This window comes from Trachurus trachurus, assembly GCF_905171665.1.
Source record: "Trachurus trachurus genome assembly, chromosome: 21".
Taxonomy (NCBI): Eukaryota; Metazoa; Chordata; class Actinopteri; order Carangiformes; family Carangidae; genus Trachurus; species Trachurus trachurus.
The window spans coordinates 10,115,163-10,134,290 of NC_139899.1; the positions used below are offsets into that span (position 1 = coordinate 10,115,163).

The 19,128-nt window shown below is 42.1% G+C and overlaps 3 protein-coding genes across 5 annotated transcripts in view; all 3 read right to left on the bottom strand.

Annotated features, from left to right (window-relative positions):
• The window catches only part of ptpn4a (protein tyrosine phosphatase non-receptor type 4a), a 64,385-nt gene extending 55,108 nt beyond the window's left edge, over window positions 1–9,277 (bottom strand). For all 3 annotated transcript variants that reach the window (XR_014596315.1, XM_083996786.1, XM_083996785.1), the window contains exon 1: window positions 8,762–9,277. The gene's annotated coding sequence lies outside the window, so the exon portion shown is untranslated. The remainder of the gene's footprint in view (window positions 1–8,761) is intronic.
• A 2,134-nt stretch (window positions 9,278–11,411) lies between these two features.
• Window positions 11,412–14,442, bottom strand: tmem177 (transmembrane protein 177). Its single transcript, XM_083997269.1, has 3 exons — window positions 14,365–14,442; window positions 13,285–13,552; window positions 11,412–12,781 (listed from the first exon to the last, which is right to left on the bottom strand). Exons 2-3 carry the CDS (start codon window positions 13,483–13,485, stop codon window positions 12,050–12,052), a joined length of 933 nt encoding a protein of 310 aa, XP_083853395.1. The 5' UTR covers window positions 13,486–13,552; window positions 14,365–14,442; the 3' UTR covers window positions 11,412–12,049.
• Window positions 14,443–15,836: 1,394 nt separating this feature from the next.
• Window positions 15,837–17,252, bottom strand: LOC311004766 (zinc-binding protein A33-like; the record flags this gene model as incomplete). The annotated part of the gene is made up of 1 exon (XM_083996935.1): window positions 15,837–17,252. The coding sequence occupies one exon, from the start codon at window positions 17,250–17,252 to the stop codon at window positions 15,837–15,839; it is 1,416 nt and encodes a 471-aa protein (XP_083853061.1).
• Between the last annotated feature and the right edge of the window lie 1,876 nt (window positions 17,253–19,128).

Consider the following 19,128-nt stretch of genomic DNA (forward strand, 5'->3'; position numbering starts at 1 on the left):
CTAACAAACAATTTGTTGTAAGGTTACCATGCCATGCAACTCTGTGGCCATTTTTTCTTCTCAAAGTCAAAATTATGAAGTCATAAACTTCATATCACGTTTGTTTTTTAAACCTTCATTAAATTTTAAATATTTGGCTCTTCTTCATCCATTGAGGCCTGTTTAGCTGCCTACTGTACAGCTGTTTTTAAGGCCCTTTCTGCCAAGGGAATCTAAATCTAGATCTAGATCTTATAAACATGATGGCGTTGGGCCATTCTAGTCCATTGTCATGTTCTGTAACATTTCTTACTGTTACATGAATCAATCTGTAAAATACCCTCATTAATATGGCACCCTTTTCAACAAATAACCCAGCTCTTTGCAGCTGTTAAATGTAACTTAAGGGAGCAAAAAATGGAGCCTTGATTTATTATGGAAAAAATATTTGCTGGAGGAAAGGATCGTTCCTGTCCTCAGGCTACGACTTAAGAGTTGAGAAGGGTGAGAGCAGTCCCTGACGATGTCAACAAAAGAGTGCGAATGTTTGTGTGAGCTAGTGGTGTTCAGGGTAATCCAAGCTCACGTGGGTGGACACACCCTCCAAAAAAGCATGCCCATCAGCCTTTGAAACCAGATATCTCTACGCATGTTGTCCACCCTTTCTCTCTTGCCCTCTTTGCTGCATCATCTCGCATGCAGTGACGACATGTTCACACATCCACATTCGGCATCCATCTGTTGACTAAAACACAGGAGAGAATTTAGCAAAAGGCGTTGTCTTGAACAAGCTGGTCCTGTAGACCAGCATTCAAGAGTAATAAGGATAAAAATAAAGCAGATGCAGGAGAGGAGGAGGGACAGAAAGCAAGCTTTACAGTGGAGAGACTGAGAGTGGTGTAAAATAAAAACAGCACCACTAATGTCCCCGTGTTTTTCGGCTGCACTGTCTGCTTTTGTTTGAGTTGGATATGGATTCCCTTTGCACTTCCTCCGCAGATCTCCAAGCAAAACAAGCAGCGGATAAAACTAGGTTTTACCATGTAAACTGTTGATCTTCTAGAAATAACCCTGTCAAGTGTCACACAAAAACATGCTGCATACTGAAAAACCAGGCAAGGAACTACAGGTTTAGACACATGAAATAGGCCCCAGGTTTCTGCTTCTGTTTTTTTTTTGTAATTATTATAAAGATGAAACCAAAATGTAACTTTCAGTATGACCAAAACTTCTCATTTAGGGCAATTATCTCAGGGCTGCAAGGTCACCACTTCTCAGTTTTTGGAGCCCACTGTGTCATTGCAAGCAATAAAAAAAACACAGAGACACCTTGGTAGTTCTCATGAGGAGCCAGCAGAATAAGCAAAGCCATCCATTTTTGGCTCTGTCCCGCTGTTCTTAAGCAACTGTGTCCTTTGACCTCCTGGAGTATTCAAAGCTTTTTACGCAGCTGTTTCAAAGGCAGACCTGGGGATCTGAGGCTGACACACACTCGCATGCTGAGCCGCAGGTTGCACGAGGTTAAAATTGGCGCACGGCAATAGGTGCCGTCCTTGCTGAACGCTAGACATTTTGAGGGAAAATGGGATGGGTGGTAGTGAAGGAAGGGACAAGTCGAAACACGCGATGGTGCATAGCTCTTGAGTCAAGAATTAGGAGCCAGCTGTACACACATACCTGAGGTGTACAGGTGGGGGTGGGGCTGCATTGGAAAGGAGTCCTCTTTAACATAGGCTGTATTAAGGTATAGTCATGTATGTGTGTGTACTGTGGTATTGAGAACTGTAGTGTAAATGTATTATTCAGATTATTGATGAGAATGATGATGAGAATGATGATGAGAATGAACTGTTACCAGTGTTTCCCTTTAACTGTTTTATTAGCAGTAGCCCACTGCAGTATTAACAATGACAGCCACAGGATGTTTTTCAAATTTTTCAAATGGGTAAAATCTTGTTTAATTGTAGAGCTTGTGCATTCATTTGCTCAGCTCCTCCTGTGCTCTCACTCACAGTCCAACAGCCAATGAACCAATCAGTCATCATTGGACTAAATTGCCACAACGGTGGTGGACTATGAAAAAAAAAAATCCATTCCATTTTCACTGTTCCTGTTTTGACTCTTCACCGGCATTTAAGGTGCACTGTGTGCTGCATGTGACCAATCACAATATGTGCCCGACTGATATCAATCAGCTCAGGGCGGGTCAGTAAAGGTTGTTTGACATGACATGAAGGAATAAAGCTGTGTAATGGATTTGGCTTTAAAAAAATATTTCCAGTAAAGCACCTCATATGGTGTTGTTCATTATTTAATTAAGCCCATCTCTGGTGCCCTTTCTCGCTCCCACACATTTATCTGATGGCTATCCATCCATCTCATACACAGTGATCATCAATGATCGTTTTAATCCTTTAATGTCTTTATGTTGCGCTCCCTTAATCCAACCTCTGCACAGCCAGCTAGGACTATCTCACAGCCCCTGAACCATAATCTAGCCATCTTTATCTCCTAGCTCTGTTGGTATAATCAGGCCCTGCACTTTTCAGAAACTGGGTTAGAACACACAAGTGACTCATAGGGACAACAAAGGATTTACAATAGATATCTAGAACCACCATTTATGTTACCAAATCTTCATAAACTAAACAAGTGGGGTGAGATGTCAATGTAATGAAACAATTTGAAGTCCTCGCTGAAATTGAACAATTCACCTTGCAAGGGTTAATTGAGTCATTTAAAAACAACGTCTTTTTCATTTCATAACTTGATTCAGACTGAATAGCATCCACCTTTTCCAATTCTTAATCACAATGTCTATATTTTTAGGCTCCTCTGAGAGAGGCCTTAGACAAGAGTGGGGTTTTTTTTGCCCCCAGTGGGACAGAGAGAAGACCACCCCCTCTACTGGGCAGGCCGGATTTGATGACACAGTGTGATGGCGATTGGGAGGAAAACTCCAGAAATACCGTAACTGAAATATCATATTGACTTAAAGCAGAAGTAAGCGATCCGGTCGTTTTGGCTAATTCTGCGTTCCAGGCAGGCTTTTGAAACCGTAAATTACAGCTTCAAGTCACAACTTACGACTTTGTAGCGTTCCAGGCAACCCACTCGTGTTTTTCCGACCTGTTTTACCTGTGAAAGTGCACTATAACGGCCACTCGTAACTTCCGACCCGTGAACTCGTACCAGATCGAACTGGTACGACTTCACAGGTCGAAAAAACACGAGTTACGAGTTGCCTTGAACGCACCATAACAGTCCTCATCCCTACGTCACCACATTCAGGCGCATCCCTTGGCTGCACACACAGCCCTGCATGCCGTTCTCTCTCCTCATTGGATAAAAATTGTAGGATACGAGAAAAGTTTTCTCCTCGGCTCAGAGCAGAGTGACTGGGAGACCCGTGTTTCGGTCCATGTAAGTGATTGCTGTCGGAAGATATAACTATTTAAGACTTATATTAACACAAAAATACCGCTTAGTTCTGCTTTAAGTATTCTGACACTTTGTTATGACACCTGACATTTTATTTAGGTGCGTCTGTTTCTCTTGATCATCTTTCTACATCTTGATCGAGGTCTCCCTTGAGTGAATTCAGTCATTTGGACGTGATTTGGAAAGCCACTTGTCCATCTCTAAAATCGTCTAACAGCTGACGATATATATCAGAGCGCTAGCCAAACCATGTGAGGGAAGGTACGTTCCAGAAGTTTCTTTCATCTCCACACGGGATCTCTGAAGCTCCACTAGAGTGACCATGAGTGTCCTCATCACCTCTTGTACCAAGAAAATGTCTGAATCCTGTTCACCTGGATGTAACAACTGGACTCTAATATGTGTGAGTGTGTGCAGTAAGGGGAGGGTGTGTAATCTGTCTGGCTGGATAACTGCTAATCAAACTACTATGGCTGCGCACTGAGTACACCATTACCATAATATGCAGGTTTTTTTCTGATTAGTTATGCATAATTCAGTTTCACCAATGCCAATGAGAGAGAATAAAAGAGAGAGAGAGAGGGAGAGAGAGAGAGAGAGAGAGAGAGAGAGAGAGAGAGAGAGAGAGAGAGAGAGAGAGAGAGAATTCTCAGGGGAGCTAAAACCACTACAAACTCCACATTAAAATATACAATTGAGTGATATTTGACAGAAAGGCTCCTTACAGCATTCTTATTTAAGCATGAAGAATCACTGTGATATATTATATACAGTGGCTCTCAAACTATGAATAAACATTGTTCCTACTGAAATAAAAAGGGCTTTCTCCCTGCCACAACTGAATCTACCTCCAATCATTTACACCCAATTCACAAGGCCAATGTTATTTTTGTCCCAGTGTTCACAGGCAGAAAATAATCACACGCAAGTCTTCTCCACTACTGTCTGAATGATACTGAGACAACCATGCTGCAAGCCACCCCAGATATATCCATGTTTGATATAGAGCGATTATTCTTTGTAACCAATCAAAATGGGCCACTATTAATAAGGAACTACTTGCTTTCTATTTTGGAAGCGTGGCTCTGTCAAGGCATCTTGGTTCTGTAGCTGTGGTAACTTGTACAGAATAAACACAGCTGTGTTTGGGGCTGGAGAGATGATTTTTAACTGAGGAGTTGTGCCATATCCACCCCGACAGACCTAACTAGATGCCTTTCTGAGAGTAATCTGGCTGGATTTTTATGTGAATGGATGGCTCTTAGGCTGGTTCCCTCCATGACTGCCAGTCAGACCGACTGAAAGACCTGGGGCTCGGCACAATGATGGTGAACTGCGAGTGCTCCAGGCCTGTGCCATGTGAGGCAAATATGCAAATGTATCATAATTATTTTGCCTCTGATTCTAAAAAAACGCCTTATTGGAAGCAATTACCCCTTGTGTAATTACTGATGCAAGAGGCATAACATTCAAGAAATAAATTGGCACACTATCCCAACCAGCTTGGCACCAGACAGGTTGGTGTGCAGCCACTGTAAAATGAAATGGCCAAGCTCTGCCCATCAATGGCTGAGCTTACATCTCTTCCTTGCTGCCGACAGGACTGTGAGTTTTCCAAAGGGTTAGAATGGAATGAGATGACAGCTGGTCCTCTTGGTTAAACATGAACAAGCTGTCTGCAACAATCAACATGGGTCAGGAGGAGCCTGGTGTCGCCCAAAGAAAGAGAAGGATCTTAGGTGGGTAAATACCACACCGGTTAAAATCTTTAATATAGGCATGGGGATAAAATGATCCAGTCAGTAGCACTGGATTGACAGTGAGTGAACCATGACTGAATGTATGGACTGAAAAATAGTTTGGCAGGTTTCTGATGATAGAAGTAAAAGTTCACCAATATCAACTTCATGGCCTACCAATGCAAGATATTCGCAAATGCTAGGAGCTTGATAATGTATCTTACACACAGCACCCAACTATCTAGTCCTCTTACCAACACTTGTCAGTTCACACCAATAACTAAGCCGTCAGCACGACCACTGACAGTGGCAGGGTGTGTCTTTTCAACGTTGACACAAACCAGACATAAGGTGTCACACAAAGATAGAGAAAAAGGGAAGAGTAGAAAACCCAGAGCAAAGAGCTTTGAGAGAGAGAGAGGAGGAAATGTTGGACAGACAATGGGTCAGATAACAGCTAAATCTCAAGTCAGTCATCCACCTGACCGACACACACAATATACACACACATACACTGCTCAACTACCACTCAACATTTGTAGAGAACACAATCTTTAAGCTTACACTGCTCCACACGTTGCCTATACTCCTCGCCCATCCCACAGTGTATACACATCTTTCAACCCTTCAAACAAGCAAGAACAATGGTTGACCTGTGACCACTCTCTGCTATGTGGGCCAGTTTATGATGTTTAATTAGAAGGCATCTTCTCTACTGGTGCAACTGGGGCTGGTCTTAACTGTGTGGAGACGCATCCGCAAAAATGGCACAATGATAAATTGGAGCTGTAAGAGTAAGAGGTCAACGGATGGACATGAATTTTCTTCACCTCCCGGATTCACCCAACGACCAAAGCACTGAAGATGTGTTTAATTGCTGGCTAACTCCAACCCAGTGTATTGCAGGTTTTCAAGCTTTTCCCTACAGCTGAATATAATTAAATAGCAGTAAGGACAACTGGCAAAAATCTTGTCTTCTCTGCTTTTAATAACATCCTCAAGATTATCTAATGAAGGTCTGAGGACCAAAACATTGTTTTCTTAATAAATCTATAGCCTACCACAAGTGAAGACAGTGTGCAAGAGTATTTTCTCTTTCTTTCACCTGCACAGTAGAATTCTGATGATGAATGGTTGAAAATAATGGAAGGGCAAATTACAAGATATGAGTTGAATTTGATCCCACGTTGCCTTGGGGTTTGGTGATACTACCTGACTCCCATGGGATCCCCCCCAGCCCTCTGCTAGCAGGTGAAGTTAATCCCAATTACCTCTGCCACACCTGTGCCCCCTCTGTCACCCTACATCTGTGTTCTCCTCCCTTGGTCCACTCACTTTTTTACTATTTGCTTCCTCTCCCCCATCTCAAACACACACCTCTGTTGTAAACCACAAGGATGGCTGGTTCAGGTGCGCCGCTCAAGTAAAATGGGGCCATTGCCACAGGCAATTTAATCTTCACCAGCTGAGTCCGTCCACTTCTTCAGGTTTAGACGAGGCAAAAGCAAAGAAATGTAGAGCTCAATCCAGGATTCTGTTCAGCACATCATTTATGAATTTATAAAAAGCATCAAATAAAAATGGTCAGGCGAAAGAGAAAAGCTGTCATGCAGCTTTTCTCAGCATTATTCAGTTATGTTTAGGTACCAAAAATTCAGGGGGTCAGTAAAAAAAAAACATTACTAGAAATCATAATATATGACAGAGCGGTGACAACAAATACTATTTTATAAATTGTAATAATTTTATACACATTTAAATCTAATTTGATAACTAACATTTTGCTGTTAAAAGTGAACAAGCCTGTGCTTTACTAGTGCTCCAGTCTGGTGTGGACAAATGCAAATAATAATCCCTACTTCCCCAGCTTTGACACATAATATGGTGGCAATACAGGTCTAGAATTGGGTCCCATATGATAAATGTGCAAACATGGCAGGCCTAATTCCCAAGATAAGCAGTTCAGCTTCAGCAACCATCAGCCCCCCCAGACAGGGATTCCCAAATGTATTCAGGTCAAGAAGAGCTACAAACATTAGGTCAAAGTCATTTTGTTGGACCCCCATCTGTTAGGCATTTTGTTTATGGGGATTCCTTCAGAAATGGATACTGTAGAAAGGCTCTTGTCAAAACAATGCCAGCTGTCTCATCTTACACATGAAAAGTCAGTAAAATTATACAGGAAATCCACAGTATACCATCAGATTGTGGGCGTGGAGGGCTTTTTGTGCCCCTGTCACATAATCCCTGGGGATCCTCAGTCGCACAATTTTTGAGGGCTGTTGATTTGGGTGCACAGTTGTAAAGCCGAACCCACCTACAGGATTTTCATTCACAGTTCCCTTCCTTTGCTTCCCCTGACTGAGACCCCATTCAGAAGCAATTGTGGAATGATTCTGAAGTCATTTTGCAGTTTAGATAGCCTAAGGGACAAGGGAGAGCCAGGGAGGGGAGAGAGGGAGGCTAGACAAACAGGACAGAGCAGGGTCCATATGATCTCAGCAGCGGTAGCAGACTGGAAAGCAGCAGGCAGCAGAGGAACCGACTGCGACCCAAAAGATGTGGCACGGATGGTGGAGGATTACGTCATCGAAAAAAGGACGCCTCATCACAGCAAAACCATCACATCCGTGACTTACCAGCACACTGTTAACAGCTTTCACCCGGCAGACACCAGCCTTTTCTATCGTATCCTCGCAAAGAAACAAAAAAACACAACTGTAATTGCTGCACAGGCAAAACTGAATGAGGGGTCGCAATAAGAGGCTTATCCATATAGGCCCTCTCGTGTGACATTTCCAGAATGTGACACGTACATGAGAGCAGTTTAACAAACGCTGCTTCACCACCACTCATTCAGCAATGAATGACAAAAAAAATGCCACATTCAGTTTATGTGAATGGTGTTTGTATTGCGCATATGCATAAACTGTATAGGTACTGTAGGGTTACAAAATTATATCAGCTCTGTCAGGCAACACTTGCGCCGATACGCGGCAATTCAAACCTCATTATTAATCAACGGCTATTGCTTTCTATTATAAAACCGTTTCATATTAAAGCCACAGTCGTAGCATGACTGACGCCGCACTGGTCCCATTGAACGCCAACTGGACACTGTCATTAAAGGGCTTATTGTACACTGTACAATGAATGAGCTATTAACGGCCTGTTTAACTAAATTATAAATGTCGACTGCAAGAAGCCTGAGTAAAGTTTTACTGGCTCAATAAAGCTTTAAATGCACACCAATACAGCGCACGGTAGATTAGCTACTGTAAAGTAAAGCTGCGAGATATTGAATGAGCTAAGAAACAGCAAGCTAACAGGCTACACAGGCACTGTGGCTATTGGGGTTACAGAGTAATGTGTACACTCGGGGTTTCTGTTTCTATTTAAAAGACCTCACTCAAATAGACACACTCGTAATTACAACACATGCCCTCCGGAGTAACATTATCCCAGTGTTATTTCGCAATATTAGCAAATGTAGCTGTGCGGGTAGCAACTTGGATAAAAGTGACAGCGCTAAGCTAAGCTAAGCTAGCTAACGTCAGTGAGCTGTAAAACTGGTGGCCTGTGAATGAGTGTCTTTTTCTTACCGTCATAAACTGCTCCAGGGGGGTCCAGTTTTTAAGGAATATAATTTTTTCTGTATGTGGAAATGGTTTGTGTAGGGGCGATATAGCCCGAACATCCAAGATCAGTTCAGCCACTGTGGGTGAAACTCGAGCATCGTTACTATCACCGTCTTCATCAGTACTCTGAGTCCGGCGCTGCTTCACACACATCCATCCAGCAGAGCGGGGCCTCCTCCGGGCTCGACCATGCGACTGGCTCGGCGACGACGGATAATCCACAAGACAGGAGCCCCCGCAGTAACCATTGGCTAGACACGGCGACTTGCAGTCATTTCAGGTCGAGAGAGTGTGAAATATAATCCCACGCACGTGAAAATAAAGAAAATGCAGTCAGCAAAAACGTTGTGAGTGAACAAATTTGGACATCAAATCGCCGAAAAAGGCAAATGTTGCGTTTCTGACTTTCCCAACATGAGCCTGGCTGTCCGTTGTTGTCAGCGCTCCCTGGTCTCTCTGCAGCTGCTTTGCCTGCCTGCTTGACTGCCTTGCACCACAGCAGTGATCAGTACAGCGACGTAATGGCGCAAACCGAGCGCACAGGGGCGGGGCTACAGGGCGGGAGGCGCGCTGTTTGTTTCTCAGCGAACCCCAAGTAGAACCCACTGCAAAATCTGTATTGGTATTTACTCTATGTGTGTTCACATCATTAGGTTCACATGCATACCAATACAGAAATACAGCATGTATGTGTATGTAAACGTAGGAGTACACTTATGTATGCATTATGAATCGTGAATGATTGGGAATTGATACTACATTTTGCATGTCCTGTTGTCAAATGGCTATGGACGTTTCATATAGGTTACTATAATATAATATAATAAAATGCAATATAATATTATGCTTTAATATAATTATAATACACCATCATTATATTGTATATAATACACTACTATATTATATTGACATAGTTTGTGATATTTACTGTACCTTAAATGTCTTAATTGGCCATTTTTGGAATGGAAATATGCCATAGCATATGGGGATGTAGCACAAATATTATGTTTAAATAATATGATACAATATTTTACATTAAAAAAGACAGTTTCTAGTGGGCCCTTATTGTTTTTACAGTAACTTTATACAAACACACACTGAGAATATTCTTTGTCTGAAATGCATTTCTGTCTTTCTGAATTTTAGAATGAATGTCCTTTTATCTATCACTGTGACACCAATGTAGACAGTGTGAAAGAAAAATAGTAGTAAATTGTGATAGTGGTAATGTGGGCTCTACTGACCTCCAGTGGCTCACAATGGAAACACTCTACAATGCAACGAACAATGGTCCATTGTAGAGTTATCTCTGTAGAGCAAACAATGAAGTAAGCAGATGAAGCGGAGCACTGAGAGCAGCACAATAAACTCAGTGTTGTTGATATGCATATCTCAAAAGCCACTTTGTAGCCAGGGAGATGATGGAGTAGACCGAAAATCTAGTCAAAGCTTTTTGTGTTTTTTTTTTTCTTGGCATATTCTTCACAGAGACTTTCCCTTTTTTTTAAGTGTTTTCAATTTACTGGACCTGATAATAGGGAGAGTGTTTTGCAACAATGAAAATATTTTGTTCATGTATCTGGTAAATATTCCTCATTGAAGAGTGCATAATGTTAAAGTCTACAATGTGCTGCATAACCACAGATCTGGAGCAAAGTCAGCATCTTGCTCAAGGGCACAAATGTAGAGAGGACACTGAGACCAAGCTGTCCTGATTAAGAACAGTCCCACCACTCTTCTTCATCAGTTCTGCTGTCTGCGTGCTATTTATGTCAAGAGTTTATCAGAACATGACTTCTAGTTTTGATCCCAATCAGATAACAGAGAAAAAGCAGAGGATGGATAGAGTTACGTCTATGGAATGGTCTACCTCAGTACAACAATGTAAAACGTGTCAATGCATATCTGTCTGCAACACTATTAATTACATGCTTCTATATTTAGTTCAGTCCCCAGGGTAAAAGATGTAGAAAATGTAATTAAACACCATATCGGAGCCTCGTTAATATGCAGACAGACAACCTCAGGGCACTTGGGTGCTATATGATGAGTCCGGAGTCACAATAAGCTGCACATTTAGATAATTATCTCTGCGTAAATTACTTAAGATCATGCAAATGATGTCAAGAGTGTTACTATCTTTGAAGGTTATTTTGAGACCTGAACTCAGAAGCATAAAAAAAACGTTCGTTTTTATTATGGCAATGTCAGATGATCACTGAGATGTGATTGGTGTACGCATACACAAACAGTACAGGGCTTTAAATTGCTAGTCCATCCTACAGCAATCAAGCATATTTTTCTCCATAATGATTGTTCCTGAATTTCATTGAGTGATAACACAGCTGAATGTCATGCATGAGGGGGGCTTCAGATTCTCCAACACCACCAACTCTTCCAAATCAGGGAGAAACTTTTTATCTAGTGAGTTTGTTGGAGATATGGGCTCGTACTGAAGACGTGCACTAGGAAATATTACTATTATCCTGTACTGATGGTTTTGTAGATAAAAACTGTCCACTGATTATAGAGCAGATGCATTACAAGTTTCAAAAACTGCAGTTACATAAGTCTTCAAAAGTGAATTTCTGAAAACTGTATTACTGAGGGGCTGTTTCCAACACTGATTTTTGATAAGATTTTTTTTTAATTTTTTTATTTGTCAATAGAAAAGAGAGAACCCGTACAGTCCCCACACACTCTGAAAAAAACAGGTGGAGAACAAGAATATGTCCCATCTAAAAGAAACTGACGAGGATGTTCAGGTTCAGGTTATTACAAGATTAAAGTAACACCTCTTTCTTCATGACAAAGATGTGTTTCTGTTTTACTTGGAGAACGTGGTTATATATAAGCAGCACAAGTTCTGAAACATAAAACAGCGGTTCATTTTGTACCATGGATCTTGAATTCATTTATTGAATAAACATGTCACTAGTCACGCTTGCCACTAACAATCTGGCACCTGAGTGGTTTACAAGAAGTTTTTTCTTTCCATTTGAATGTTTCTGCCCTTCACAAAATGTTACACAAAATAAAACTCAGGACATCAGAGATGACAGATTTCTCTAAATCCTAGGAATTCTTTTGGCCAGGTTCTCTTTACTGCTAAAAAAAAAAAAAAAAAAGCCTCCACGCCACCAGTCTATTCAGAGACAAGTCCAATTTACAGTGGGTCATCAAAGTTGTTTATATCAAACCGAGTGACACAGATTTTCAATCTCAACACAACAGTCCCTCTCTCATCTCTTTTCAAGCCTTCTGCTCATTCAGCAAAGCAAGGATCCCTTCCCTCCTGGATGTGTATGGCGTATGTTTCAGCTGAAGGACGTTAGCGGGAAACAGGTTCCCACTGGCAGCATACATCTCCTCTCCCTTCTGGCCCATCAGAGAACGCAGAGTCTTGTTCCTGGACAGGATCTTGTCATAAAACTCGACCCCTCCCTTGGCATATTCCCGTGACAGTCCTGCAGCGCTCCTGTCTGAGCTGTAGTCAATCCACTGGCTGACGGCATCCGAGGTGAGGAAGTACGACACGGCGCCGAGGCCGAGTGCGAGGGCGTTCACGGCACCGCGAAACAGAGCGGGCCCTGCGTGGAGCCCAAACACCTGCTTCAGCACCACGCTGTACACCCAAACCCCACCCAGGCAGAGGGGGGCGACAGCAGCGTTCAGAACAGGCCCCCCGGACTGCAAACGCGCCACCTCACGCGCTACGGCAAACTTTTGCGCTCCAATGGAAAAGGTCAGCGCCTCTTTTAGCGCACCTCCTGTATCACTGTCCCAGTCCACCGTTTTACCGTTGATGAAAATGCTGCGGTTGGTGATCCCGCTTGCGTCGCCTGCTGTGCTGTTGAAGTTTGCTGGGATGCCAATCTGAGCGCCTGCAGGGAGCCATGGGACGCCGGCACCAACTGGATGGAACCCAAACGAGGCGAAGGCAGAGAAGGTTTTGGTTGAGCTGATCCCATAATCCTTCAACACCTGCAAATGACAAGGGCAACATTGAAATGTGCATTTTGCAACTATTTTCACTGCACATTGTCATCTTTATTGGCATCTCTCCTGTATGAAGAATGAATTTATAGTTTTTTTGTCAATTGAACGTGTAATCTGTTGGGCGCTGTGTAGCTACGTGGGTTGAGCAGGCTGTGCTCCATATGCAGAGGCTGCAGCCGGCCCCATTTGAATCCCGAATCTGGTGGCCCTTTGCTGCATGTCATTCCCCCTCTCTCTGCCTCCCCATTTCCTGTCCTGTCATCTCTCAACTATCCTATCAATTAAAGGCATGTCTAAATAGTTGTCAGTCAAGTAAATTGCTAATGTCCTATGTGTTGTTGTATTGTTTTGTTTTGTTTTTTCATCTCATCTCATCTCATCTGTAGCATCTGCAAATAAATGTGTAAATCTAATTGATATGCAAAAATGCTATTCAATTTTACTTTCGGCTCAAACAAAACTACTGCACACATCTACACATACACTACCTGCTGGAAAACCTCCTCCAGTTTTTCCGACAGCGTGACTGGCTCTCCTTTGAACCAGGCCTGATACAGCGGACGGTAGGAATCGTTGGGGAAGGCGTGGTAAAACATTTTAGCTGCAAAGACCCCGCCACAGCTTGCGACGAGCAGCGGAGTCCGGTACTTCTGAAGAAGCACTGAGTACTTGAGGAACCGAGACGCCATGTCAGGTTTTTCTTCCTCCTGACTAATTTGGTGTCAGTTGAGTGCTGCAGACTTCAGTAACCAGCATCTGTGAAAGAAACAGAGAGTAAACTGAGGAGTCTGCTGCCAAAAGGCTTGTTTGTAATAGAATCTCAAAAGGCAACTGAAACAGCTCACTCCTTTTGAAAGAGACTAGTAGGTAGCGATAAAGAGTTGTTTTCTTCAAATGTCCTTCAGGCAGGGATTACAACCTTTAATGTCCTGTTTAAGACACACTGTCTTTAATAAACTGACCTCAGCAACATCACAGACAATCTACAGTCAACTTCAGTTAAGAGGCTTACACAACACCCTGGTCATCATGTCTTCAAGGGGAAAGTAAGGTGCCATCAGTCATGCTCTATGATACAGTTTAGTTCTGGTAGCCTACACAGATATGCAATATCTACTTGCTAATAAGACACAAATAAGGGTTTTATTTGTGTCTTTTGCAGGAATAGAATTGAAGTGTAGCTACATGAGAGAAAACTCATACTCAAAACATAGGGCTACTGTAATTATCACGTCTCAGCACAGACGAATAGAAATCAGCCAAGCATCACCATGACCATCGCCTGCATAAAACTGAGCAACGGCACTAAAACACCCTCTAACTATCCCTGACAAACTTATAACGTTAAGTAACGTTAGATAAATTCAGCCTGTGACGCCAGTTTTCTTTTTACTATTCATTACCGTTAGCTAACGACCCATAGTAACGACCCCAGGACAAATACAATCCGCTTTGTCGCACTAAATTGATAAAAACAAATAATAAGGAATAAAAAACAGTTGCACTACCTGTGTTCACAGCCAACAGACAGCTTTAAATACTTCTTCTTTTCAGCTTTAAATACTCACATGTTGTAAGCATTTTCACAAGGACAGGGATCCAGTGCCAGTTACATGAAGACAGAAACTCCTGTCCGTAAAGCGGTTTGGTGGCCGTCATTGCGCAAACACTGTCGTAAAACTGTCGTAATTGGCATGACAGTTTTAGTTTGGGACAAATACACGACACTACGTTACATGTGTGTTTGGCCAAGATGTAACCATTCAGATTAATATATTTACGCCGTATACACTGCAATAACGTTGTCAATATGATAATGCAAAGAAGTGACTCTAAAACAATGTATCAAATAACTAGCCTAATATGCCCTGACTGATGAGAACAGAAAATCAGTATGTTGCAAGATGTGAACAGCACTCGGTTAGGTAGTGATCTTCTGTTGAATGGGAAATAATGAGGTTTGCAATATGAACCACATATCAATTACTGAACATAGCGTGAAATAATCAAGATTGTTATAAAGCAACAGTAGAATGAACTCACTAAGAGCTGTCTCACAACACCGTATTATTTTACACAAAGCAGAATTGTGTTTGTTTTTATTTTATTTATTTACTTAGGCTATGTGAATAAATTCAACATATTTAGGTGAACCTTCTTTTAATGATGCAACCATTCCTCAACAGAGTACAGAGCCATTTCAATATCTGTGTTTAAAGCCAACAGCTTTAAATACTAAGCATTTTCACAAGGACAGGGATCCAGTGCCAGTTAGGCTACATGAAGACAGAAACTCCTGTCCGTAAAGCGATATAAAGCAACAGCAGAATTAACTCACTAAGAGCTGTCTCACAACACCTTATTATTTTACACAAGGCAGAGTAGTGTTTGTATTTATTTGTTATTGTCCCATTAACTTAGGCTATGTGAATAAATTTAACATGTGAAGGTGAACCTTGTTTTAATGATGCAAGCAACCATTCTTCAACATAGTTATTTCAATAACAAATAACTGTTCTTCAGAATCTTAATAAACACATTTTTTTACATGTGAAACATAAGGCACTCCAACGGTGTCAGAGAGAAAACAAGAACAAGGATCTTTCTGACTACCGTATTGTTTGATGTCACAATCTGACCACCAAAGTAGCACTATGATGAATAAACCTCAATAATGTGTAAAATGAGAAAAACACAGAGGCAATAATGGTAAAACGTGTGCAACTATTTACATTTTTGCTGCCATCGGGTTGGTGGGAAATGTCCACGTCAGCATTATTCTCAGAGGTGTCACATTTGAGCAGGCTTTGATGGCATTAATATTATCACCTGAGTTGTCAACTACCATTTTATGGTCTTTTTTATTTTTTAACATTGCACATATCTCTCTGTCTCTATACCTACATAAATAATCATGCTGCATCTTAGGCCAACACTGCTTACAATTTGTTTAGGCTACATATGTTCAGTTTAGTGCAGTAGATTAGTAGCCTAACTTAAATTTTTGTTCCCTACATTTCTTTCAATTGTCTTCCTCACCTCAAAATGTTAACTTCTCTTCGATCCACGTCTTTAACGGGTGTGCTACTGTCGATAACTTTATAGGTAAAATCTTCAGTGGATGGATGCTCCAGGTGTTGATGTATGGATACATTTTGGAAGTGAACGTGTGCGTGAAGGTGTGTATGACTGTGTCAGTTTGTGCATCGAAGAAAGTCAGCTTCCCTGCGACACAGTCCAGGTGCACTTTGACTGTGGAAAACCTGTCCGTCAGTGGGAGGACACAGGCTGGACATGATGGGGAGTACGCTGTGAATTTACCATTGCAGAACCTCACCATCCACAACCCGGACAGTATGTTTCCTGTCTTCTGAGCTCCCTCTGTTACCACACCCAGTGCCCACACCTCACTGAGTCCCACCTCCACTGTCCAGCCGTGTCTCCCTGAGTGGTATCCGTCAAGGCCCAGGACAGCTCGGTGCTCCATCCTCTCTGGGGTTGAGGGGAGATCTTGTCTCAGTCCACATCTCACGCTGGTCAGACAGTCAAACAGGTGCAGCTTCTCGTGGGCAGTGTTGGGATTCAGGGCTATGGGTGTCAGTGACACTCTCGTCATCATTTTGCACCAGACCCTGAAGCTTATATTTGCTCTGTGTTTGCCAACGTCGATCAGGACTCCAGAGATCTGCTGTGGATCATCCGGCAGGGGACGCTCAGTTTCCTTCTTCAGAGTGTTGACTTTCAACAGGAAAGACGTGTCCTCGTCTGACAGAGCTACCTCTACGGTACTGATGGTACTTTCCAGGCTGTTAATCACACTGCTCAGACCCGAGATCTTGTCCTTGATCATCTCCCTTTTCTCCGTCTCCTCTTGCTTCAGCGCTGTAATCCTGATGCTTTTCTCCTCTTCCAAAAACGCACGAAGCATCTTAAACTCCTGTCTCACCCTCTTCTCTGTGTCTTTAGTCTGATTCTTTACGTCTTCATCCGTTTTCTCCCATTTCGTTATCACTTCGTGGAACAGTTTCACCTTTTCCCGTAAAGGCTTCAGCCGCTTCAACAGGTCCTCCCTGTGAAGCTGCGCGGCTTCGTCCACGGGTGTAAACCTGTGGTTTCGGTGCTGGTTCGAGTGCTTGCATACGACACAGACGGGCGTCTGGTGGTCCAGGCAGTAGAGCTTCAGTCTCTCGGTGTGCTGGGGGCAGACCACCCCTGACTCCATCTCCAGGAGGAAAGCCTCGCATAAGTTCTTCAGCACCAGGTTCCTCGGCGGTGCAGACCCGGGGCACACTGCCTTGCAGATGGGACACGAGGTTGTCTGTCTCGTTCTCCACCATTGCTGTATGCAGACGTTACAAAAGCCGTGACTGCAAGGAAGCAGGATAGGATCTCTAAAGATGTCCTGGCACACCGGACAGAAGAGCTCTTTGGTGGCGACTGACCAGCTAGTAGCCATGTTGACAGAACTCCTCCTTTCCCCGACCTCTTTAAATTCTGTGAACTTTACTTATTCGGCCAATGACAGCCAACCAGCATTATTGCGCATTACTGCCACCCACTGTTAAGAGTGTGGAAGGCCTGAGGTAGGTCTGATGGCCCCTCATACTCAAACATGGGGCATCATGTCATGATGTGTGCCTGACTAAACCATGTCAATTAGCCAGATTTAGAAAGAGTCCCAGATAGAATAATTGTCTAAACACGGTGTTAGGCTAATGCAATCTTAAATTAGATTGAATTAAATTAAAACAATACAAATCAAGCAAACATTAGTCACATCTACCTTGTAATTCTCACAGTGGAGTGAAAAAATCGCAGTAGTAGCCTACTCTGTGCTCCATTTTCTTTCCACAGGTTAGGGTAACTGGTAAAATATTAGTAGCCTACAATGACTATAGCTTAGCCTACCAGTCAAAAGTTTGGACACACCTTCTCATTCAATATTTTTTTCTTTGTTTTTATTACTTTCTACATTGTAGATTCAAACTCACAACTATTATGTAGGCTAGTAAACAAAAAAGTCCTAAATAAAGCAGAATATGTTTTATTAGATTCTTGACAGCTTTTTGCACACTTTTGATTCTCTCATCAGCTTCACTAGGTCGTCACCTAACAGTTTTCCAACAGTCTTGAAGGAGTTCTGAGAGGTGCTGAGCGCTTGTTGGCTGTTTTGCCTTAACTCTGCGGTCCAACTCATCCATCTCAGCTGGGTTTAGGTCAGGTGACATAACACTTTTGTTTTCCTTCAATGTTTTAATGTCTTGAATCTACAATGTAGAGAAAGTAATAAGAAATAAAGAAAGACCACTGAATGAGAATGTGAGTTCAAACTTTTGACTGTAGGTAAAATATTATTAATAAGCATAATATGTGTCAGGCCCGATTGACTAAGATGGATGGATGGATGCTGGGGTTTTGCAGTGTGCAGGAATGTGGCATCAGCCCGAGGCAGCAAAGAAAGTAATCAAATATTTAGTAGATTGCCATCAAACAATACTGTAATCTGCTGATATACCACTGCAACACAGGATGGTGCTGTATTGCTAGAATGACTTCTTTATTTGCAAATAAGCATTATAACAGAATGTGAACTTTTAGCTAGTCCTACAGGACTCATGGACTAGGACAGAAAACAATTAAATTAAGTTAGTCAACTTTGGATAAATTAAAGAACAATTCAGGAAATGGCGATATTGAAAAAATCTAACCAAAAATTAAAATTTCTTCAAATTTCTCCAAACTCGGATATATCATCTGGGGGTCCGAGGGGAGTCCAACGCAGAAGGTTTGGTTGAAATTGGGCCGGTGGTTTTGGAGAAAATGACCAAAAACCACACACACAAAAATCGGTTGTCGATTTTTTTATTTATTATTATTTATTGTAGACCTATGTGTATTAGAACCCTGAGTGGCTGCACAAGGCACTGCTGGAGGAGGAAGTGAAAGCTGTGCAGTTACTAAAGACACTAGTGAGAAAACTGTCAGTATTTAAGACCGTGTGCAGTGTGTATGACCTCTGATGACAGTAATTCAATGTAGAGTCATTGCCCTCTGAACTGGCAGTGTTTTACACTATGTACAGTATTTGTTAAATTACAATATGAAAAGCGATGTATTTATAAAAACATGAATACTTTCAACATAAAACTCTGCAGAAAATTGGAGAGGAGAAGCTATTGCAGAAAATAGAAAAGTCAGACAGAGAAGACTGGATCAGTAGAGTCAACATAACAGCAGTAGAATGATGATAGTAGCCTACATGGGAGGATAATCCCTAAGTAGGACAGTGTGGCAGTTGAAAAAACATAACTACCCTTTTACAATATGTGTGC

Bases quoted from the DNA above. Each gene is read 5' to 3' on its own strand.
- tmem177 (XM_083997269.1), bottom strand. From the start codon at position 13,485: ATGGCGTCTCGGTTCCTCAAGTACTCAGTGCTTCTTCAGAAGTACCGG. The intron at 12,782-13,284 runs GTAGTGTATGTG...TGTCATTTGCAG, and splicing joins TGGAGGAGGTTTTCCAGCAG to GTGTTGAAGGATTATGGGAT.